Below are 24,484 nucleotides of genomic sequence, written 5' to 3'. Positions count from 1 at the left end.
TGGCATATTCTATGACGAACAATAGCATTTTTGCCATATATATATATATATATATATATATATATATATATATATATATATATATATATATATATATATATATATATATATATATATATATATATATATATATAACGTATAAGAGAACGTGAAAATGTATTGTTATTATATCAACGAGAAAGTAAAGACTATAAATCATTGTCATCCACACAAGTGGGCTACCACTAATAGCTTTAAAATATTGAGTTTTTATTTTGGGGATCCATGGGGGGGGGGGGGGGGGAGGGGCTGAAACCCCCTCCCATCATCCACCTCCAAACGAACACCTCGACGCCACTGGTGGCGTAAAATTACCACCACGTGCATACAGAAAAGATTTTCAAACGAATGCGAACAAAGTTAATGTTTCTTTTGTGTTTCCTTTTTACTTTCTCGTATATACGAAGTATAGAGAAAGTATTGTAATCGTGCACAAAAATCACTTGAAATTTTAACAATTTTCACCGTATTACACCTCAGTCCTTCTAATCGGGCAAAAATTATCAATCCAGATTTATCAAAATTAAGAGGTTTTATGCGTAATCCAGTCTGAAAAACTGGGCTTTGCAATTCTGTCCGTATGTCTGTGTGTCTGTGTGTGTGTCCGTGTGTAAACACGATTACTTGAGTACCGTTATAGCTAGGTTGATGAAATTTCATATATAAGTATTTTATCAAAATCGTAGATCCGTATCAACTTTTGAGCGATTTCCGATAACCGGAAGTGGTACTTTTCCTACTTTGAATTTTTCAAAAGCCTATAACTTGAGTACTATTTCAGATCGATAAATGAAATTTCACATGTAAGTAAAAGATCAAATTCTCTACCTTCTGTTAAATTTTGAGTAATTTCCGTTGACCGGAAGTAGTAATTTACGCTACTTCCGATTTCTCAAAAAACTAATGTAAATTTTTAAAGTACTAATAATATTGCGCGCTATTGTGCACTTTTTTATTTGGCGTTCACTAGTTCACTTGGCGTGCAATTATTTTGTCTACGAGATTTTATTCTATTTTTAAAACTTTAAGTATTTAAAATGGATTAAAAATCATGTCAATAGCCCGAGTTCCCATCCCCTGTTGTTTTATATAAGAATATTCGAGAAAGTTTAGGGGAGATCACTCCCGGTTTATTTTACTTTCTCGTATATACGAAGTATAGAGAAAGTATTGTAATCGTGCAAAAAAAAAATCGAGATTTTTACAAATCTCGACGTTTTACACCTCACTGATACGGAAAAACATAATTTTGCAATCTTGTCCGTATGTCTGTGTGTCTGTGTGTGTCTGTCTGTCTGTCTGTCCGTGTGTAAACACGATTACTTGAGAACCGTTACAGCTAGGTTGATGAAATTTCATATATAAGTATTTTATCAAAATCGTAGATCCGTATCAACTTTTGAGCGATTTCCGATAACCGGAAGTGGTACTTTTCCTACTTTGAATTTTTCAAAAGCCTATAACTTGAGTACTATTTCAGATAGATAAATGAAATTTCACATGTAAGTAAAAGATCTAATTATCTACCTTCTGTTAAATTTTGAGTCATTTCCGTTGACCGGAAGTAGTAATTTACGCTACTTCCGATTTCTCAAAAAACTAATGTAAATTTTTAAAGTACTAATAATATTGCGCACTATTATGCGCTTTTTTATTTGGCGTTCACTTGGTGTGCAATTAATTTGTCTACGAGATTTTATTCTATGCGAGACACCACCACGTAAATGCACGCCGTTACTCCCCCGCTACCACCCCCACCCTTCTGGTGAGCTAAGGTTCACCCCGAGTGATTAAAATCGTAGAGCCGGGTCGAATTAGTAACGGCTATTAGGGGGCAGAAAAATTATCTTTTAAACGATTTGAAACTAAGGAGGGGTAAAAAGTTATACTTGATCTCTTCATAGTCGTCTGCCGTAAACTGTCGTCACGGACTGCTGCTTTCACGATGGCGGGGGGGGGGGGGGGGGGAAATGGAAGGGAAGGTAGTTTCGAATTCACTAACTATGTGGAAAAAGTAGAAAAAAAGATACGCCGCGAGTCAGCTCGTATTAGATATTTCTTGTAAGGGTGAGTGGGGTTAACATTTTTTACAATTTTGCGATTGGTGTGAAAAGTATTTTGAAGAATAAAGTAAACAAAATGTGTTCAGAAATTCACCGGGATCGTGATGCAGTATCGCGACCAGGAGACCTTATTTTACTATTAGTTATGTATTTGAAAAGACTTTGGGGTATTTTAGAAAGTGCTCAAACTTTCAAATTTCCACTAATTAAAGTATTTTGATCTTAATCCCTCACCCCCTATAAAAAACAAACAATGAAAATAATGGCTAGTATTATATAAGAGTTATGTATTGTTATCAGTATATTAAACGTACCGAATTAAGGTTGAAAATAATACAATCATAATCTTTCTAATGGGACATTACTCTCATCTACACCCACTTAGTAAATCAAAGTTAGCTGGGATTTTTCGATAAAACACTGTGTTACAAAAAATGTCACAAGAATCTACGACCTTTTCTTTGACAGTGTAACTAAAATTCTTCAAAAGTTGCCCCACAACGTTACCAGAATTCGACATAAGACGCCTCATAATGTGACAATAATTCTCCACAAGACGCCCCATAATATGACAATAATTCTCCACAAGATGCCACATAATATGACAATAATTCTCCACAAGATGCCCCATAATATTACCAGAATTCGACAAAAATTGCCCCACATTAATTCTCCACCTCATAATGTTACCAGAATTGGCCACAATGTGTATGGCTATCTTCTGTTAACAGTCTTGTGGTTTCAAATCACATTAAGATCATTCAACGATCACTCAACGATCACTCAATGATCTTAAAATCACATTGAAATAGGAAATAAAAATAGATGATATTTCGCTCAATCGATTTTGATTTGTCAAGGAAAGGACAAAGCGAGCCATTTTTTTTTTTTTTTTTTTTTTGGAAAAATATTTTTTTAATCTCTTTAGAGTTGGATGATTTTAAGTGTAATTCATCATTGGATGGAGAGGCGTGGGGGAAGGAGTGAATGGGGATAGTGGGATGAGAGGGGGGGGGGGGGGTGGGGGTGAGGCATAATACATCGCTGAGATACTGGATGAGCTTTTATGTGCGTTGCACTATCATAACATTTTCTGACGGAGTGAGGGGGGGGGGGGTGGAATTTGGTGGTGGAGAGGTCGTAGAATAAAAACATCATTAGACGGAAAGTGACGCAGTAAAGCTGGGAGGTTGGTTCCGTTCTGTGGGCAAACGATAATTGTTGACGGAAGTGTTAGTCTAAGTCTCGCTGGAAAATATCTGGAACTTGAAATAATAATCTACGAGCAGAATACACTACGGATACACGTGAGAAAAATACCACATGAATTTATCAGAAGAAAATGCTAACTAAAAGTCCCAAGTTGGAGCTGATGAATCTCGTTAGCTGGGGACAGCAACACATCTAAAAGACAAAACTCCACATTTAAACAACTAGTGCCTTGTAGTTTGTTCTTGGATTGACAAAGTCTATGGAAGAAAACGCAAAAAGAAAAGCAGACTGGATTCAACGGGACATATGATGCATAACAAGCTGACACGTAGTACTTAATTATGTTGGAGAAAATCTCCGCCAATATTACAATTAAGAACAGATATGTGGGATACACTTTAGATATATGAGGAAGATACTCAAAAAAAAAAAACCAGATGAACACTCGATTGAAATATCTAAAGAAGATATGTGGAAAAAGACATCTAGAAGATATCAAGATAATACTCGATGAAAATAAAAATAGCTGAAAAAAATTCCCGAAAAAGATATCACAGGGAAAAAATATTTATTTAAAAAGTTACAATAGGTGGACACCCAACATAAAGCTTTCAATACAAAAAAAAATATAAAATTATATTTAGGGCCCATATATATATATATATATATATATATATATATATATATATATATATATATATATATATATATATATATATATATATATATATATATATATATATATATATATATGAGTGATTTGTGTGTGTGTGTATGCATACTTATATATGAATATAGCTTAGATATGTATATCGCCTACAGACAGTTTAGAGCAGCGATGATTCCGTGCTTGTTTACAGACGTCTACGAGTGTACTCGGGCTAAATATTTGTGTCTGGAGAGTGACCCCCGTGGCCCCAGCAAATTGTGATGTATGTTGGCCCGGGAACCCCCAGGTTTTTATGGCCGGCCCCTGTGTCCAACAAGTTTATATGGCGCGCGGTGGCCGGGCCCGCCGTCGTGATAATGAAGTAAAGCCTGGGTCAGTTGGGCTAATTTATGGGCGGGGGTAGACGAGGTGCAGCGAGGAGGGTCGGGGGGGGGGGGTCGGGGAGGGGCGGGGGGGGGGGGAGGGTGAAGGAAGTGGGGGTTGGCTTGGAGGGAGGGATGGGATTAGAGTAATGGGGTGGGGTTGGGGGAGGAGTGTTAGGTTAGGATTGGAGATTTGGGATGAGGGGTCGGGGAGTGAGATGGGACTAGGGTGAGGTTGGGTTGGGAGTGGAGGGTGGGGATGGGGATGGGATGAGGAGTAATGGGGTTGGTGGAGTACGGAGTAGGGGGTGGATTGGATAGGAGTGAGGGTTGGGTTAGGAGTGGAGGGGAGATAAGATGTGGAGTGACGGGTTGGGAGTGGTGAGGTAAGGTGGGGAGTGAGGATGAGATACAATGGGGTAATTGGTTGAGAGTAGGGATGGGGTGAGAAGAGTAAAGGAAAGTCGGGATTGGAGTGGGGGGTGGGGATAGAATGGGAGTACGATGATGGGATTGGGGGACTGAGGATGGAATGGAGGTCGGGGAATCGGGTCAGACTTTTTAAAATTGCTAGTCTGCTTAGCAGACGATTTAAAGCTCAAGACTCGATACATCCTTACCCCCCCCCCCAATCTTACCACACCCTTATCTAGAGGGTGTGAAATGCTAAACACCCTCCGTCTAGCTCCAGCAACAATGTTTTGCTTTAATTGATCCCGTCCTTGCGCGTGTAATTAATTCCCATCAACGTTTCAAGCCAAACAACGAGGTGTGGGAGTGTCCAGTTTTATGGTCAGGTCCCAGCACAACATATCGGCTCGTAAGAAATGTTTGTGCTTAGTCCTTTAGACGATAGGTTGGTACAATAAAGTAAAATATTAGCACACATAAACAGAGGGATATTTGCATACTTTTATCACAAACACTAGAGACGCGTCTAGGGAAAATTAACAAGATCATTATGGACATGAATAGTGGGCAGTTATTTTGACAATAAAAAAATAAACTGGGAGTGATCTCCCTAAACTTTATCGAATATTCTTATGTACAAAAAATAAGGGATGGGAACTCGGGATATAGACATGATTTTTAATCCAGTTTAAATACTTAAACTTTTTAAAATAGAATAAAATCTCGTAGAAAGAATAATTGCACACCAGTGAACGCAAAAAAAAAGTGCATAATAGTGCGGAATATTACTAGTACTTTATAAATTTACATTAGTTTTTGAGAAATCGGAAATAGCGTAAATTAGTACTTTCGGTCAACGGAAATTACTCAAAATTTGATAGAAGGTAGAGGATTAGATCTTTTACTAACATGTGAAATTTCATTTTTCTATCTGAAATAGTACTCAAGTTATATAGTAGAAAAAGTATCATTTCTGATTATCGGAAATCGCTCAAAAGTTGATACGGATCTACGATTTTGATAAAATACTTATATATGAAATTTCATCAACCTAGCTGTAACGGTACTCAAGTCATCGTGTTTACAGACACACACACACATACACAGAGTTTCTTCCAGGCATCTCAGTCTACCGCCCCCCCCCCCCCCCCCGAAAATTTCAAGTGCCCCCACCCCCCCCCCCCCCCCGGAGAAAAAAGTCTGGAAGAAAACTGCACATACACACACACAAACACACAGACAGACGGACAAGATTGCAAAAATATTTTTTTCCGACTCAGGGAGGTGTAAAACGTCGAGATTTGAAAAAATCTCGATTTTTTTTAACGATTACAAGACTTTCTCTATACTTCGTATGTACGAGAAAGTAAAAAGCAATGTTAGAAAACGAATTTTAGCCGTTATTTCGCATTTTAGAAAACTTTTAATAAATTGTAATAGGAATTGATTAAAATACTCTATGTTTAGTTCAGAGAAGAAATTGTAAATAATCAACTGCAATTTTGAGGGGGGTGGGGTAAGTGGTTGTAGGCTGTCGTCTGGGGTCCGGCTTTTTGTGACGAAGTGTGACTGAGGGGAGGGGGGGAGGTAGTGGTAAAAATCGTCAAAGAAAGCGTGACGTCATTTATGGATGACTCCATAGGGAAGGTTTTAGTTTTCTGTCGATCTGTGTTAAAATGTTAATGCGTTGGGTAAGATATCAGACAATATATCCATTAGCAGATCACGATATAAATTATTTACATATAATGCTATTAATTCAACATATAGCCGTTATTATAGATTCATATATATATATATATATATATATATATATATATATATATATATATATATATATATATATATATATATATATATATATATATATATATATATATATATATATATCTGTATATAAACACATATATACCTATATATATATATAAGCCTATTTATAATATATAGGTATTATGTATACAATTTACAATATATACTTTTCTATAACAATGCCTGGTATCCTGTCAGTAAGGCAACATATATTAACAGTAGTAGGTACATTATAAATTGTAATGTATGTTTATATCATGTAGGCCTACGATGTTAATTTTATTCATACACACGGCGAAATCTACACGGTTTTAATCACAGTAATATTTACATCCACCAATTAATTAGTTCCTTCAATTAACGTCGTGATACAGATCTAGACCTAGGACCCTTTATCTAGACTGGACACGAATTCCTCACCTAAACAACTAATGAAGAAATATCCCACCGTGGAGTCGGTAACCACACTCTTGGCTAGCAGTATAAAAACAGATTTGTATATCCAGTGGCTGAAGTGTCAGTGTCGCCTCACGCAGATCGCTTGATTCACTTTTAAGACGGTGTCTTGTAAGGTCTTGTTAGCACCGCGCGACATTTTTACCCAGGCTGCCGCACCACGTGACAGATCCGAACACACGCAGACGCCGCGGTCCATCCCTCGCCCGTCCGCCCGTGGAGAACGAGCGTGAACGGCGGGGGCTGCCCGGGCGAGGAGAGAGCATTAACGCAGTTGTGGCCCCTTAGCGGTTCCCTTTACATTGGCGGTAGGGCTTGTTTAGATTCTCGGTTACCGGTGCTGGCGGAGGTGTAAGGGGGAAAGGTGCAGGTGTTTGTTTAGCTTGTGGTTCTTTTGGTTGTGGCTTCAAGTGTTGGTAAACAAGGAGAATTGTGATTAAAATCACGTCTTAGACTTGAAATATATTTGAAAACAGAACCCTTTAAAACTTTAGCAATTAATTCTTATAATATAATCCTACAAGGGTTAATTTACCTTGAAATCTTCTACCGCCTTTGTAGAAAAGATTTGTTAGGTAAAATATTTGGTCACAATTTTTTTATAATCTTCAGCCTTCGCGTATTAAGAAAAACGAGCCGACCCGCGGCGTAACATATGCCGCTGTTTAGTTGTTTTATTTTCTCTTTTTCAGTAATTCATAATTTGTGAATTCGACAGTGCCAGTGCTGCCACTGAATATAGTTGCTTTAAAACACTATCAGTAGCTCGTTAAGGATGATAACCACCCCCCCTCCTTTCCCCAACGCTTACCCCCACCTCCCCCCCCCCCCCCTATGAAAGCAGCCTCTTCTTAGTTACCTCCGCTAAGTTTAAAATCGTTTCAAACTAAATTATATGCCCCTAATAGCCGTCACTAAACCCGGCTCTACGATTGTAAACATTTAACATGAACTACAGCTCACCAGACCATGTAGGGGTGGGGTGGTAGGGAGCGCGCTTACAGCTTGGTGTTTTTCTAGGGTCTCCAAGAAGAGAATTATATATATAGATAATAACAAAACCTCTGTTAAAAACTTTGACCGATGAGTATTCAGGTAACAATTTAAAAAAAAAAGCTCATGGCTCTATCAGCCCCGAGAAACAATACATACGTCTTTAGAAGTGAAACCTTTAAGACAAGTACCTGGGTATAAGATGAAGAGATCATAGGTTACCCATGGGTGGTGGTCCCTCGACCTTTGTCGGTGTAGTCCAAAAGAAAAGGTAATCGATACATTTGGTACTCACGTCGATCGCAGAAGCTGCCGTAAGTAACCAAGAGAAGGTAACCCTATCACCTAAGGGGCTCCACTAGTGTTTGATTTCAGAGTTGTCTCTTCAAGATGGATTGCTGTCCCCTGCAAACGGACCTCATCTGCCCGGGGGATTGAACTGGAGAATTGCAGGTTAGCGCGATTCGAGTAACAATCTTCAAACTGTTAAGAAAGTAAACTTTTTCTTTCGATTGTGATTTGAACTACGAACAATGCAGCCAGTATTGGCCATGGAAAACCACCCACCACCCACATTCCTCAAATGTGGCTTTTTAACCGTGAAAACCACCCACATTCCTCAAATATAACTATTGAACTGTAAAAACCACCCACGTTCCTAGAATTTGACTATTGAACTGGAAAAAAAACACACATTCCTAAAATTTGACGAACTGAAAAAACCACCCACATTCCTAGAATTTGAAGATATCAGATAAACTTGTGGCCTATTACCATTTTGCTTTTTTTTTGTCTACCTTTTTTTTTAAATCTTTTCTGAATTTGAAATTAAAGCTTATCAGTGCTGACTTTTTATAGCCGTATTTTTTTTTTTTTTTTTTTTTTTTTTTTTTTTTTTTTTGCATTCAAAATGTAATATTGATCTTTGTCTTCCTAGTGCATCGACTTTTTTTTATCCTTTCTAGTCTTCCTAGTCTAGAAACTATTGAAAAAAGTTGATGTGTTTGAAATATTCTTAGTTATGGGGTAGTTCGAAAATAATTACACTATATGTTAAACCCATACTGTATAGTTAGGTAACTACTACTATGATGATTTGTTAAACATTTTTTTTACTAATTCCAACTTCAGCCATGTAACTACATAATTAAATTATAATGTAACTTAACATTATTGTTGTTCATAACAATTACAAAATACATTCTAATCAAGTTTAACCGTTTTTCTACTACGCGTAGCTTAGCCTAATTTTTCTGTACCCCCCCCCCCCCACACACACAATACACCACCACACATTTTTCTATTTAGGCGTGTGTTCGCAATGCTTACACACAGTACTAGTCAGTAGTCACTGGCGTGTAGTAATTGTTACATTGAAAGCAATATAAAATAGATGAAACATTTTCTTATTATAGAAAATAAATGAAGTATAAGCACATTTTTCAAAAAAACATACGCACACATAAACAAAAACAAAAAGGATCAACAACGACCCCATGTAATTCAACAGATTAAACCATAAAATCCCGAACCCTAACAGCGATATCTGCCCAATATACTCTCATGCGATATTTTTGTCAATGTAGAAGTTTCTAACTCTCACAGCAAAAGATCAATGTTTACTGAAACAGGGAAGTGGCTCAATGATAAAAGCAATTATAGACGGTATGGATCACTCGTTGTGTCACTTCATCTCGTCAGTGGCGTAGCTGAAGGAGGGCGGGTGGGTCTCAGAGGGCGCCAAAACGGGTACGAAAAAAAAGCTAAAAAGCTCATTTTAAATTGGGATTAGTGAATTATACACAAAAGTTAATTAAGAAAGCAAACGGCTACATGACTTTACACAATGACTTCACGGTTTTCTACATTTTGTTGTACCAAAATAAAATCTATACGGGAAACTGACTGGTAAAATGCGCCATCAAACTAGCCAACTGGGGGATGGGGGCGCTTTGACACTAACTTTAATAACTACATATATAAATAGGCGGGAGACAGCGCATAATGATACTGTTAGGCGACGGTATCAAGTAATTACGCCTCAGTTCGCGTTTGCGTTATTTCGTCACATTAGCAGCTATATCGTACGTCCTACAATCATTCTTTTATTAGCAACAGTATAGTGCGTCCTACAATCATTCTTTCATTAGCCAAAATATTGTGCGTCCTACAATCATTCTATCAATAGCAGCATTGTCGTAAGTCCTACAATCATTCTTTCATTAGTAGCAATGTCGTGCGTCCTAGAATCATTCTTTTATTAGCAGCAATATCGTGAGTCCTACAATCATTCTTTCATTAGCAGCAATGTCGTACGTCCTACCATCATTTTTTCATTAGCAACAATGCCGTGCGTCCTGCAATCATTCTTTGCTTTAAGGCAGTGTCTTCACATTCTGGCGTGATCACGTGACTGCATTCGGTTTAATTAGTTTAACTTTAATTTAAATCAACCAAACTACAGAATGCCATTAGCGCACTCAGGAGAAGAGAAACACGAGAAAGAGAAAGGGAGATAAAAACAAAATTCTAACACGGCTTCCGGTTTTGCTCTATCGTCGTCATGCAAAACAAAATGGCGGCCAGCATGTCGGTCATGCAACAGGACACTACATATCCAGTTGAGTGAATACAGTTTCGATACTTCTAGGATCGTATCGAAGTTACTTCGTCCCACTTGTTCACACACTAGTAATACAAATAAATGCTATTGTGGCTATGTGCCTTTTCTGGGGGGGGGGGGGGGGGGGGGGGGTAGCAACTAGCAACGGAGTCTTGATGTATGGGAGGTAGCATGCATATAATTTTAATGACAATAAACTATTTTAAAACCATGCTATTTTTTGTTGCTGTAGGATATGGGGCTTTGTTTTGTCATTTTAGAAGTGTGTGTGGGGGGTGGGGGGGAGTGGGGATAGGGGGCTTGGCTGTTATTGATGACTGGTGATAGGTAAAAAGTCGGATAAAAGGCGTGAGAATTAATTACGCTTCTAGTACTGATTTGTAACGCACTCTCCTGAACTCCCATGGAATGAAACAACAATTCGCGAACTGATTATCAACTGGCCAACATATTATGTTGCTAACTACATCCTTAACCATCCCACATCCAAGTGAGAGGCTAATAAAAATCACGCTTGTGAGAAAAAAAAAGACAATCAAAACACATTGAATTCAGTGACACATCCATGTGACAACCAAAACAGTTAATGAGATTTACATTTGTGCGTATGCATCAGAATTCACGAACTGTCACGTTTCGCCAAAAGTCGTAAAAGCTTATATACAATTTCAGCCCCAAGTTAAGCTAAAACATTCACGAGTAATTAGTAAATATATTAACCCGCCAGCGCACATTTAAAAATCTGACGGACACACTTATGTTAGGTGACCCATCTTCCTAATCAAATTAGCTCACTGACTCAAGATCATACCATACATGAGCTTACTGACCCATAAAGCTAATTAACTCTAAGCGGACACACCCGTATCTCCAGTATAATGAGTGGACAAACCCACGTCTCGAATACTTCAACACATTGTATGCTAGGTAAAACAAAGAGTAAACAATGATATTGATGTTGACATCTTAGTGTAATAAACAATAATGTAACTTACACTTACAATGGGGGGGGGGAGTACTTTTAATCCTGTAATATTTCAGAACTTTATCTAAGTTCGTTTTAAAACAACATGCTCGGAACGTTTATCTTCAAAGAAATACTTGATATACATTGGATTTAAGAAGTTAGGATCTGTTGCCATTTACAGTTTTGGTTAGCAGGCGAAGCGTTAGTTGTACAAGACCTTCCTGATTCCGTTGGCTTACGGCGTACTTTTTTTGTTCGTGATTTTTTTTAACACCCACGACCAACAAAAGAAAAATCGTTGTTCCCTTTCAAGTTCATTGTACGTCAACAGCATTGTACCCCCACCCCCCTTCCTCCACAGAAATATGTAGTGTGCGGTAACATTTTTAAAACTCCTTTCTGGTAGAGTAGCATTGTTTTTATGTAAAAAAAAACCATCCTTTGATCGATCTTTACTACATTAGTTCTGAATTTCAACGGCTCGAGCGGGATATTTCTCATAATAGAACAACAGAGAGATATTTAGCCAGACGTGTGTAAAGATCTGTGGCTCTGTTACCATTGACACATTTCTTTAAAGAATGACATGAGGTGTGGCTTGTACGTGAGCAGGGAACAAAAGAAACAAAGTCCTGGTTTTGATACTCTCTAGTCAAGCACCCGCCGATGTTTTGTATGTTTCTCCTCGGTATCTTCGCCTTTTGTGGTGACTGTATCCTATTGTGTGGACTTCCGCTTTGATGTCGTATGAATATGTCACATACAGCCGGTGAGGCGAACATGATGTGCCTAACATCTGCTGGGTTTTCCTCTAAAAACTCAACTACAGTAACACCGACAATATAACAGTAAATATTTGGGTCTTATTGTAGAGAGGTCTTCTCATAGACTTGATCACTTTTGATGAGTTTTTTTCTACAGTTGGTAGGTTTATTAAAGCGTCTGGTTCCTCCATAGGGAAATGTGTACGTATGTGTATCGTCCTGTTCAGTATCTTCATTTAATATGTTTTCAAATTATTCTGACCATCTAGACAGTACTTTCGCGTTTTCCATAAACAATCCTCCATCTTTGTTTTACACATTCGTAGTTTGGCAGCCATTTTTTCCCTTTTATCTGTATAATATGTATCTGTATATTTTGTCTTTATATGAATCTGTATATTTTATCTATAAATGCATCAATATATTTCAATAATCTGTATATTTTATCTATATATCCACCAATATATTTTATCTGTATATGTACCTGCACATTCCATTTGGATACGATCTTACCTATTTTCAATGGGGCATGAACATTCGGTTAAGTAATTTTGTTTTGGTAAAAATGTTAGTGACTGGTTTGTTAGCCATAAACACACCCCTTGCAGCTCTCCTGGTTGCTACTTTCATAGGGTCCACTTAATCTTTTAGTGGATCGCTCCGCAGCGAGTGATGGTATTAGTCCGTCCAATGTATCCTCCCCCACCCCCAGGTACACACCGTATTTGTAGGGCGTTGCCCTATCTGTCACATTGGGACTTCAGGGGGCGCTTGTTGGCAAATCACCCCAAACACCATCCCTCTATGCAAAAAAAAAAAAAAAAAAAAAAAAAAAAAAAAAAAAAAAAAAAAAAAGGTTTTCAAGCATTATTTTTTTTTAAAATTACTACGAATATTGAATACATTTTTAGGTGAAAAAGTAATCTAAAATAAATTAGTGTTTTCGATTTTTTAAATAGTTTCTCTCATTCTTCATTATTTTGATGCATGACGTGTTGAGAGAACTGTCAAATTCTTCTCGAAAATGTTGATATGTAAGAAACAAAAGTAACTATATAGCTCTGAAAGAGCGACTATGTTCTGGGAAATGACACCTTTCTGATTATGCAGTAGAGAAATTAGACTCCTAATAGCCCTTACAATTTTTCGAGCTCTTGTGTATTTTAGGGTCCCTATGCCTTTTAAAATGACCCTCCTTGATTTGGTTTTAGCTAAATCTTTTGTTCAGATTTTTGTTTTTCCTGCCGATATTATTTGATTCTCAATTGAGGGGAAGTTTGGTTACCCCAGAGATTATAAATTGTGTATAGACCTCAGGATCAGAGGCGTAGCGACCCTTCCCTGCGCCCGGGGACATACTTTCAATTTGGCGCCCCCTTGGGAGCAAATTTTCGATTTGCACCCCCCCCTCAAACTTTCGATTTGCACCCCCCCCCCTCGAACTTTTCATTTGCACCCCCCCCCTCAAACTTTCGATTTGCACCCTTCCCCTCGAACTTTTCATTTGCACCCCCCTCAAACTTTCAATTTGGCGCCCCCCCTAAGGTCGGCGCCCGGGGACATATGTCCCCCCCCGCCCCCCCCCCCCTCGCTACGCTACTGCTCAGGATGCTGGGATTTAAGCCTGTACCTAACGACCACATGCTGATTAACGTCGATAATTACTTAGTAGGAAACTGTCTTACTGTACAGAGGTTTAATTACACCCCGAAGGTCAATCTTAATATAGAAATCTTGCAACGCATAAATAAATCATTCAATACTAGACACCGTCAAAATGTGATTAGTCATTTTGGTGGGGAGAGGTTCGGGTGTGGGGCATTATTCACGCAGGGTTTCTTTCAGATATTTTTTCACTAGCGAGAGTGGATACTTGAACCTTCTGAGTTGGGGGGTAGCCACTGGTGAAAGTATATATTTTACCTTTTTTTTTGGCTGACAATCCAATACCCCCCCCCCCCCCCCCACACAGACGTTTTAAATAAACGATTTCAAGCTTTATATTTTCGTGTAATACAACTAATACAATTAGAGCCATATACAAAAATAGAAATAGTAATGCCCATTTTTGTTGCCACTGTTAAAGATAGTTAAAGAGTAGGACAAACTAGTATAAACTAAAAAAATATTGTTAAACTTAGCCACTCGCTTTTAATGCAGATCAAAATTATGATGTTACTATGCAGTTTTTCTTGTGAAAAAGATAAGTCGTCACCCTTTCCCCCTACACATCGTCACAATGGTCGGACCCCTTTTGCCTACCCCCCATCCAGGTGAGCGACGTCTCATTCATATAGACTGTAATAGACGACCCTAAAAAACATAAAACACAATACCTAGGATTTTAAACTGTTATCAGTACAATCAGTTAAGGTAGATAACTCCGCTTACGCGGAAAAAATGACACAAATGCTGTTGCTTTCCCTTTATTTAAAGGATTTTAAACCAGTCATAATACATTTTATTAAACAACGTCATGGTAGCTTTTGTTTTGCCATATTTTAAGTCGACGTAATTTTTTAAAAGTTCTCAAATATCACGTTGGCGTAACCCCCTTAATTTTATAGGCGCCTGTAAAATAAAAAATGTAATACTCGTTAGAAAAAAAATAATTCTTTACAGCCTTTTAAAGGTACATCCGTATATGCGTTTTTCATTAAAAAAAAAATTAATGGAAAAAATCTTGGTAACTATGACAACGGCGGCCATCTTGAATAATTAACCGCTTCGTGGGTTTTCCACCATTCATAAAATATTATATTTTAAGCCCAATAAACAATGAATTCATAATCTTCTTCCATATTTTGAGGTACTCAGCTAAAAATTTAAATTGCATATCTTCAAAATAATTTATTATGACATTTCAAAATTTGTATCCTTTCAAATCACTTAATTTTGGGGAATTTTGGGGTATTAAAACTAGTGTTTTTAAAGGACCCACAATTTGAAAATTCATAAAAAATTACTTTGAAGATGTGCATTTAAAATGTTATGCTGAGTACCCCAAAATATGGAAGAAGATTATGACATTTTTTCTGTTTAAACATAGAAACAAAAGAAATACTAATAAAGCCTTTATTAAAGGATTGAATCGCACTAAACTAGTTCTATTATTTCAAACTCAAAATAAGGGGCGTGAATCTTACGCCATTGTGGTCACTCTATTCAATATATCGATACTTCCTTTTCAAAAACCCAAACAAATAATTTTTCCACAACAATGAAATCTCAAGACAACTTATTGTAGTGTAGAAGATGCAGGGACATTATCGCTTCTAATTTCACAATTTGATTTGTAGGTAGATTAAAGTGTTGTCATTGTCGTTGTACACATCCTAACGTTTTAATTTAAGAAGTAACGTTTAAGTGAAACGTAGTCTAATATTTTATAAACAGAAAAAATGAGACGGAGATGTGACTGATGGAGTGAAAGTCTGCTGGAGAATTCTTCAGTGGATGCCAGGGAACCCAGGGGCAATTTCCGTAATAAAATGTATTAATCTAGATCTAGGCCAAGATACAGATCTAGATATCTAGAGTTAGATCTACTCTAGATCTATGACTAGATCTATAGACTAAGCTAAACTATCTAGATCTATAGTCCTAAAGTAATACTATAAAAAAACTATAGAATCTAATAGACAATAATAGTAGGTCAATAGTCAATAATTCAATAAATAAGTAAATAGTACTAGACTAGATCTCTAAATTAAATAATAGTAAATAGGCCTAGATCTATTCTGTCTAATCAACTCTAATACTGTACTGTACCAGTCTCTATTTTGGTTAATTTTTGGTAAAATTCCATTTTGGTGTAATTTATTCACAGCTTCATTTTCACCTGCGGTTGAATATTATTAAGTATTTTATTTAAAAATAATCAAAACACAAAAGCACTTTTTTTTTTTTTTTAAATCTAAATTTAAATTGTTGTTAATCTAGTCTAGTAGTAATAATAAGTAGTAGTACTAGTAGGCTCTACTAGACTCAAGATATAGTCCAGTGGTTCCTAACCTGGGTTTAATCAAACCCTAGTGGTTCGGTGAGTCAGAACAAAGTAACATGTATTTGTATCTTGATATGTCTATATTGTGGAACCCATGGCATACAATACATATCAAGAATAAAGTCATCAGGGGCGCCTTAATCATGTATATATGTGCTGTGCCAGATATATTTTTCATTTGTATATCAGGGCCCAGCAGTTGACTTATGGAATGTCGTGATTTATTTCATAATATTTTAATCCATTTATACTAACTATATTGAGCAAAACAAAAAAAGAAAGTGGTCAGACAAATATGTACAGGAGGGATTCACATGTATTACAGAACTTGATGGGAGTCAGAGTCAGCATTATTTGCGATGCCAAGTTGAGCAATTCTAATCTAGCTGCAAGAGATAGAAAATTATAAAACTCAATGTTTGGTGAAGCCATGATTTTCTGAACTGTTGTCTGAAAAGCAACTGCAAAAATCAGAATGATTTGCCTTATAATGTTTTTGTATGAAAATAATTTTAATCATATCTTAAACGTTTTTTTTTAACACAGCGATGTTGATGAGCGAAGTTTTTGAGTGTGCACCAGTAAAATATATAAATCTAGATCTACCTATGTTTTGAATTAGAAAAAAAAATTGTATTTTATTTTTCCAATTAAAAGGGTTTGGTGAATGCACAATGAAACTGGTGGGGGTTTAGTAACTCCAAAAAGGTTAAGAACCACTGATCTAGTCTTATTCTCAAAATGTGGTGTAAAAAGTTTTTTTTTTAATTAATCAAAATAGTTTCTATCCTAACTGGCTAATACTGACTAATACTAATGCAGAATGCTATTAAGTTAAATGACTAATGGAAATAGATTGGTGGGCTCTCAAAGTGGCGATAAAATATGTTTAAATTGTGCGCAATGTTATTACATATTTAAAATCTATAGGCCTATCATTATTGCTTAGTGAAAATAGTAAAGTTCTTTTCCGAACTTGATGGTCCATGGGGGGAAGTGAAGTAGAGCTGAACTGTTTCTGTGAATGAAGGGATAGTGTGGTCAGCATTTTATGTCACAAACAATGTTTTAAAATAGCCAAAGCGGGGGATGAACTATTATTTGGAATGCTTATGAAATTAGTAACTAAGTCAAGTAGCATTTATTCAGCTTTTATGCTGCAAGTAGTTGCAACATATTCCTGACCCTTACACTGCCCAATTTAACAGCATTAGTGCTAGAAAAATGAAAATATTTTTTTTTCTGATAGTGTTTCTTTTGTCACTAAATTCCAAAGCTGTTTCTCCCTGCTGTGCTTTACCTATAAGTGAGTAACGATAAAATTCTGGACCTCTCTCCCCCCCCCCCCCCCCCCATCTGTGTGCACATTGTCATTTATTGAAACCCCCACAGTTAATTCACATACCCGTGAGTTATGACAAAATCCAAAACCTCTCTCGTCTGTCTTATTGTTATCACTTATTGTGACCCCCCCCCCACCCCTTTTTTGTTGTTGTTATTGTGTGCTTGTTGTCATTAATTAGCATCCCCACTGTTGATTTAACTACCAGTGAGCTATGACATCCCCCCACCCCCCTCTTTTTGTGTGTGCTTGTCATTTAATGACATCCCCGCTGTTGATTAAACTCCGAGTGAGTAACTTGGACGTGGTGATGTCAAGTGTTGTGAGTGGCTGTATGAAACTACTTCCTCCCGCTCAGTGGCATCAGTTTTTATTCCAGCGTCAGTATTGTTCTCTTCCTATTATGAAGTGATAGGCTTTTTTTATCAACCTTTCACATTTGATTAACTGATATGTTAAGAGAGGGAAAGCCTGAGGTTAATAATAATTTTTTTTTTTTAATATATTTATTTTTAAAGAAAAAGATTTGATTAATTAATTATTTTTTTTAACTCTGAAATCTTTGTTTTTTTTTTTCACACATCATTGATGTATTTATTTATCATAGTATGAGAAAATAACTATTGATGTTTACCAAAATAACTGTAGTTGTATGACCAAATAGTAAGTAAAGTAAAGTTCCCTTTCAAACCTGATGGTTGGGGCAAGTAATCTGTGACCTCGGCATGTGAAGGGTTATCGTGACCAGCATTATGCCCAGCCACCTTTACTTACTTTAATGCGAGTTAGGTACCCATCAGAGTTGGGTGGACTCAGGGTCTGCCTACAGACTGGAAGCTGGATTTAAACTTGAGACTTATAGGGTTAGCAGTCCAGCTCTCTACCGCTAGGCCACTCTGTCCCATGTATGACCAATCTTCTGCTTGAAAATACATGATGAAGTAATTATTCCCTACAGCAGTGTTTCGATAATAAATAAAGTTCAAATCTAATTTGAAATTTTGAAATATTTTAAAAATTCTGTTTACTCTATATATGTGTTATATAATAATTGCTTGTAATTATTATAATTGATGTGCTGCATTCGCTGTCATCATGGTCTTTCCTCTTGTGTTTCACCTATAATTATTTTTATCACAGTGAAAAATCCAATTTATATCCAAGCTGGTATATATTTTGTTTGTCAAATATTTTTCCTATGTGGATTATATATTCCCCAGTGAAACATCCAATTTTGTATTCAAGCTAGTATATATCTTGTTGTTAAATATTTTTCCTATGTGGATAATATATTCCACAGTGAAACATCCAATTTTGTATTCAAGCTAGTATATATCTTGTTTCTGAAATATTTTTCCTATGTGGATATTATATTCCCCAGTGAAACATCCAATTTATTTCCAAGCTAGTTAATATCTTGTTTGTGAAATATTTTTCCTATGTGACATGTAGATAATATATTCCACAGTGAAACATCCAATTTTGTATTCAAGCTAGTATATATCTTGTTTGTTAAATATTTTTCCTATGTGGATAATATATTCCACAGTGAAACATCCAATTTTGTATTCAAGCTAGTATATATCTTGTTTGTTAAATATTTTTCCTATGTGGATAATATATTCCACAGTGAAACATCCAATTTTGTATTCAAGCTAGTATATATCTTGCTTGTTAAATATTTTTCCTATGTGGATAATATATTCTGAGTTTTTGTGATTTTTTTAAACCTGTTCAGACAAATTTACCCAGAGAATGTATGGACTTCTTTTAGAGCTGATGCTGTTACACTCACATTTCTAGTTTAAAATTCCAGCTTTTAATTAACAATGTGAAGAAGCCAATGCTCTAAAAAAGTACATATATGTTTGTAAGACAGTTTTTCTAATTAACTTTTTTGCAGTTACAAAAGTTTATGTTATTACATTCGTGATTTAGAAATTGGATTTTAAAAAAAAAATGTGATCTATCGATCAGTTTATTTTTAGCTTCATGTATTACTAAAAAAAAATTCCCATGAATACTAAATAAGATTTTATATCCAGTCATAAATTAGCATGTGTTAATTATGTGAGCTAGGCACTTATGTTGAAAAAGTGGTGGTGTGCTGTGCATGTGTGAACTGCATGCAGTGAAGTTTATTTTTATATTTTACATCTGCCATCTCTTCCCCCTCTCTTCAAGTCTAAAGATTGAGCAGGGTTGAATGGTAAAGTGGAAGCAGAAACAGTCACTTATGGTTTTTAACATAGTAGTGTGTTCTAAGCCTGTTTGTTGGTCTTAAGGTTTTAACACAATAGTGTGTTGGTCTTAAGGTTTTAACACAATAGTGTGTTTTTGGCCAGTGTGTTGGTCTTATGGTTTTAACACAGTAGTGTGTTGATCTTATGATTTTAACACAGTAGTGTGTTGATCTTATGGTTTTAACACAGTAGTGTGTTCTAGGCCAGTGTGTTGATCTTAGTGCAAGTATGTGTTTTCTTTTATATGCCATGTGTTTTCATCGAGGCTATTCTTTTTAAAATTTGTTTTTTCCACTATGTATAACATTTCTAATGTTTTGTAAAGAATTTATAATAATAAAACATATAAAAAATATTTTTTTTTTAAATATTAGAAAATAAAAAGAATTTAAATGCACTAGAAAAAATAAACTTTAAAAATCTTATCTCAATATAATGTTGCTGTAAAGAGCAACCAAACTGTATTAAACATAGTAAGATTGTTTAATTTTTGTTACTATGGAGGTTGTTATAAAATGCCTTTTAGTTATAAAATATTTATTTGTTAGCCAATATTGAATTTAAAAAAAAATAACATATTTTTCTTTCTATTCCATCAATTCACATTTGTCTTCACCCCATATGAGTGAAGTAATATGTTTATAAACACTGTTAGTTGCAATATTGAATTGCCCTGTACAAATGTCCCTACCTGACTCGGAGGTGTGAAAACATCTGTGTACACAACTCACCTCAATCAGCTGGCTGGTTGAGTGATCACTTGTATTTATTTTGTTATGTCCCTTCTGATATTGAATTTAGTAAAATTTTAAATGACAAAATTAATATTTAATTTGATTGAAAGTTAGGTATTCTGACATTGTAAATAGAATTGAATTTACCTGACAAAAAGTAACTCAAAAGTGCTTATTTCTGCTTCCACATTGTCATTCAACCTGGCTCACCTTTAAAATTTGACCAATTGATACTAAAAAAATTTGACGAATTATAGCTATTCTGCCCGCTAATTGATACTACAAAATTGAACCTCTAATTTTTAGCTCGCATTGAACTTTGTTTGATTTTGATTTCACTCAAAGGGATAAAACGTGTTTAAACTTAAAACATAAAAATTTCTACCTAAGGTCCAACAATTCTCATCCACAGAATCCTCTCATGATGGTGAGTTTGTAGCCAGCAGTTCACCAACCTTCAGTGGGGTGGTCTGACAGAGCTGAGGAAAATGAACAACATTTTCAGCAAGTTCCGGGCCCACTCCAACAGGTCACTGGACGAAAAGAAAAGTGAACCCACGGATACCATCCAGGAGGAAAATTGTTTAGTGGACGAGCAGGACACGCTGACGGGAGACATATCCGGGATGTTGGCCATTTCTGATGAACTACTGAAGACCCCCACTGACCCTAGTAAAGGTAAGACCAGGAGCATCATGGCATCATGAACAGTGGTTGTTTTTTTCAGGTTTTTTTCTCCAAGAAGGGGGCGACAAGGACAATGTTAAAAATATATATTTTGTATTTACATTTTATTTCCTTCAGACATTTATGTAGAATAGATTACTTGTTTTATTTTTGATTAAAGATAGTGTAAACTTCTTTGAGAAGTTTTTTGTTATTGAAAGGTAGCTAATGCAGCAAGTATAACACAGTTAAAAGTTGATAGATGCTATCTTGTTCCATTAACACACTACAAACAATTAATAAAGTATAAAAGTAAATATCTAAAATTTTAACACTTGAAATTTGAATTTCAGTTCTTAGTGTAAATGCTTAAAACATTATATGTAATCTAATAAAAAAATGTAAAAGTATATTAAATTAATTTATCAGTGTCATGGTTGATTAATTAAGCCAATTATTTCTCTTCTTGTCAGATTTCTCTTATAAAGTGCCATGTGAGGGAAGCTTTTCCACCATAAGTAACGTCACATTTGAGGTGATCTCTGCTGAAGTTGTGAAGGAAGGGAGGTCAGGGCATGTGGTCAGTATAACATTTGATACACCTGTAAACTGTCTGTGTTGTTAAGGGCATGTGGTCAGTATAACATTTGATACACCTGTAAACTGTCTGTGTTGTTAAGGACATGTGGTCAGTGTAACATTTGATACACCTGTAAACTGTCTTGTTAAGGGCATGTGGTCAGTATAACATTTGATACACTTGTAAACTGTCTGTGTTGTTAAGGGCATGTGGTCAGTATAACATTTGAGACACCTGTAACCTGTGTTGTTAAAGGCATGTGGTCAGTATAATATTTGAGACACCTGTAAACTGTCTGTTCTGATACACCTGTGCTATGGAGTAATATAGTAAAAAAAATGTAAGCGTTTATGCATGTTAGCAAGCATTATTTGTATTTGACAGATAATACTTTACTAGTGAAAGATACATCTTAGTTGACAGTTTAAAACACACATCCTGTTTTGAGCATTAATACAAAGCATATATTGTTCTTTCTAATTGCATCTTTAAGCTTAAATTTCTACTGCTTTCCTACATCTAGATTTGAAATTGTATGCTATGTTGGGTTACACTGTTTTCTTGTAGTGACGTTAGAGGTTTCATTGTATTTGTTTTTCTTATTTATTTTTTATGTTTAAATGCAAAGGCCAGTCTTGTATAACTTGATGTGTGGTCAATCTGTTTCTCAACCACAGATCTACTCCATCCTGATCAACCCCCACAAGGAGACACTCAGGACAGCCCAGACCATTGTCAGAAGAAGGTACTCAGACTTTGAGATCCTGCACCAGCAGCTGAAGAAAAAATTCCCCTCCATCATGGCCAACGTCTCCTTCCCTCGCAAAGTTTTAACTGGCAACTTCACCAGCGAGACCATCGCCAAACGGAGCACGGCTTTTGAGCAGTACCTGGCTCACCTGTTTTCTTACTTTGAAATCAGGTACTGTAGCGATTTCATGTTTTTCTTCGTTCAGGACGACTTTGCGAATGGTGTCCATAATTTTATGGAGAAGGACTATGTCAAGGCCACGTCCTACTTTGAGAAGACGCTTCCTATTCTGGAAAGGATCTGTGGAGACTCCCACCCTCATGTCTTTAACTGTCTCTGTGGGCTGGTTATATCCTACCTTAACATGGAGAAGTACGCGGTGGCCGAGGCGTGCGCTGAGGTGGCGCTGAAATGTTCCGGCGCCGTCGACGATGAGACGATGGCGTCCCTGATGCTGACCACCATCAGGCTGTGCTGGACTTTGGGCAAGGACAAGCAGGAGCTGGAGAAGAAGCTCCAGGCCTTGCGTGCCAAGGGTGTGGATGTGAACGGCGTCAAAGACTTGCATGACATTCTGCAGAATACATTCCAGCTGGGAATGTGTAAGAAGTGATTCCCTTGTGTGTGGGGCACTGGCAGTACCTCTTTGGCTGACTGGGTGTGGACCATATGGCCTTGACATTTCCCTCTAAAATGGGGTGGCCTTTACACTGGCCTGTATTATGGGTGGCCTTGAGACTGGCCTGTATCATAAATGACCTTGACACTGGCCTGTATTATAAATGTCCTTGACATCGGCCTGTTTCACGGATGGCCTTGAGAAAGTATTTACAAACTCCGATAATTTATGACTACAAAAAAAAAGTGTAAATAGTGGATCTTTGTTCATGTAACGCAAAGCTTCAAGATGTTTTTCTGTTGTTTGTTGTCGTATAACAATTATACTTAATGGTAAAGATATTGTTAATACATTCCAATGCTTTTTGTTTAAAGCATCAATATCAAAACATGATCAAAACATCTTTTTACATGCACTAATGATCTGAAATCAAACACAGGTGTCTGACATCCAACACAGGTGTATACACAGGTGTGACATCACACACCACTTAACTAATGACTAATGATCAAAATTGAACTACTTATTGCTGTAAATTATTAATTTTTTTTTTAATACATTTACAATTTTAACTTTTTACCTATGGTTATACAACTAATGATTCCATTAATTTATTGACAAAATGTTACAATACTCAAGAATTTTTTTAAAACACTTATTTTCTAGTACTTTTAAAATATTTATTTTAATGGAAACATATACACAATCAAAACATTTTTGTTCTTGTATTGCTCAGTACTAAGAGCACAAAGCATTTCCAAAATATTTCTTGCTCAGTATACTTCACATAGTATCATCTTTTACTGAAAGGTAATTACAGTGATACCTTGAGATACATGTTTAATTTGTTTTGTAATATTGCTACTCTGTCACTGGTATGTTGAGTTACCACTGTATTATCAAACTGGGCCAATACATTGCTTTTTATTACTTGTGCACAGATTATCCTGAATCATGAGTTATATCCCTTTCAGTAGATCACCATGGACTTGTGAATTATTAGTTGTTTCCTTTTACTTGCAAAGTAGCCAATGTTTTTTTTTTTACTTCTATAGTGAGTAGTGTCCCATTAGTTATCTGCTTTGACAGGTATTATTTCCCTTGTACTTGCTGCATCAAAGCCTGATGTAGATCCCTGAATATTTATCAATAAGCTTGAATTAGAAATTTGCAT

General features: G+C 36.2%; 2 protein-coding genes across 2 annotated transcripts in view; one reads left to right on the top strand and one right to left on the bottom strand.

Annotated features, from left to right (window-relative positions):
• The window catches only part of LOC131955594 (protein APCDD1), a gene marked incomplete at its 3' end in the record, with an annotated part of 100,928 nt that extends 93,744 nt beyond the window's left edge, over window positions 1–7,184 (bottom strand). Inside the window, 1 exon segment of the mRNA XM_059319770.1 lies at window positions 6,987–7,184.
• Window positions 7,185–21,110: 13,926 nt separating this feature from the next.
• On the top strand, window positions 21,111–23,767 carry LOC131955595 (sorting nexin-21-like). Its single transcript, XM_059319771.1, has 3 exons — window positions 21,111–21,372; window positions 21,834–21,940; window positions 22,618–23,767. Exons 1-3 carry the CDS (start codon window positions 21,183–21,185, stop codon window positions 23,302–23,304), a joined length of 984 nt encoding a protein of 327 aa, XP_059175754.1. The 5' UTR covers window positions 21,111–21,182; the 3' UTR covers window positions 23,305–23,767.
• The last annotated feature ends 717 nt before the right edge of the window (window positions 23,768–24,484 follow it).

Source organism: Physella acuta, unplaced genomic scaffold (genome assembly GCF_028476545.2).
Source record: "Physella acuta isolate Inbredline_101_S28 unplaced genomic scaffold, ASM2847654v3 ptg001083l, whole genome shotgun sequence".
NCBI classification, from domain to species: Eukaryota; Metazoa; Mollusca; class Gastropoda; family Physidae; genus Physella; species Physella acuta.
Note: the sequence above shows the minus strand (reverse complement) of the source record. Positions and strands in the feature narration are given on the sequence as shown.

Excerpts from the sequence above, each read along its gene's own strand:
- LOC131955595 (XM_059319771.1), top strand. The coding sequence starts at position 21,183 with ATGAACAACATTTTCAGCAAGTTCCGGGCCCACTCCAACAGGTCACTG. Across the intron at positions 21,373-21,833 it reads CCCCACTGACCCTAGTAAAG|ATTTCTCTTATAAAGTGCCA; the intron begins GTAAGACCAGGA and ends TCTTCTTGTCAG. Across the intron at positions 21,941-22,617 it reads AAGGGAGGTCAGGGCATGTG|ATCTACTCCATCCTGATCAA; the intron begins GTCAGTATAACA and ends TCTCAACCACAG.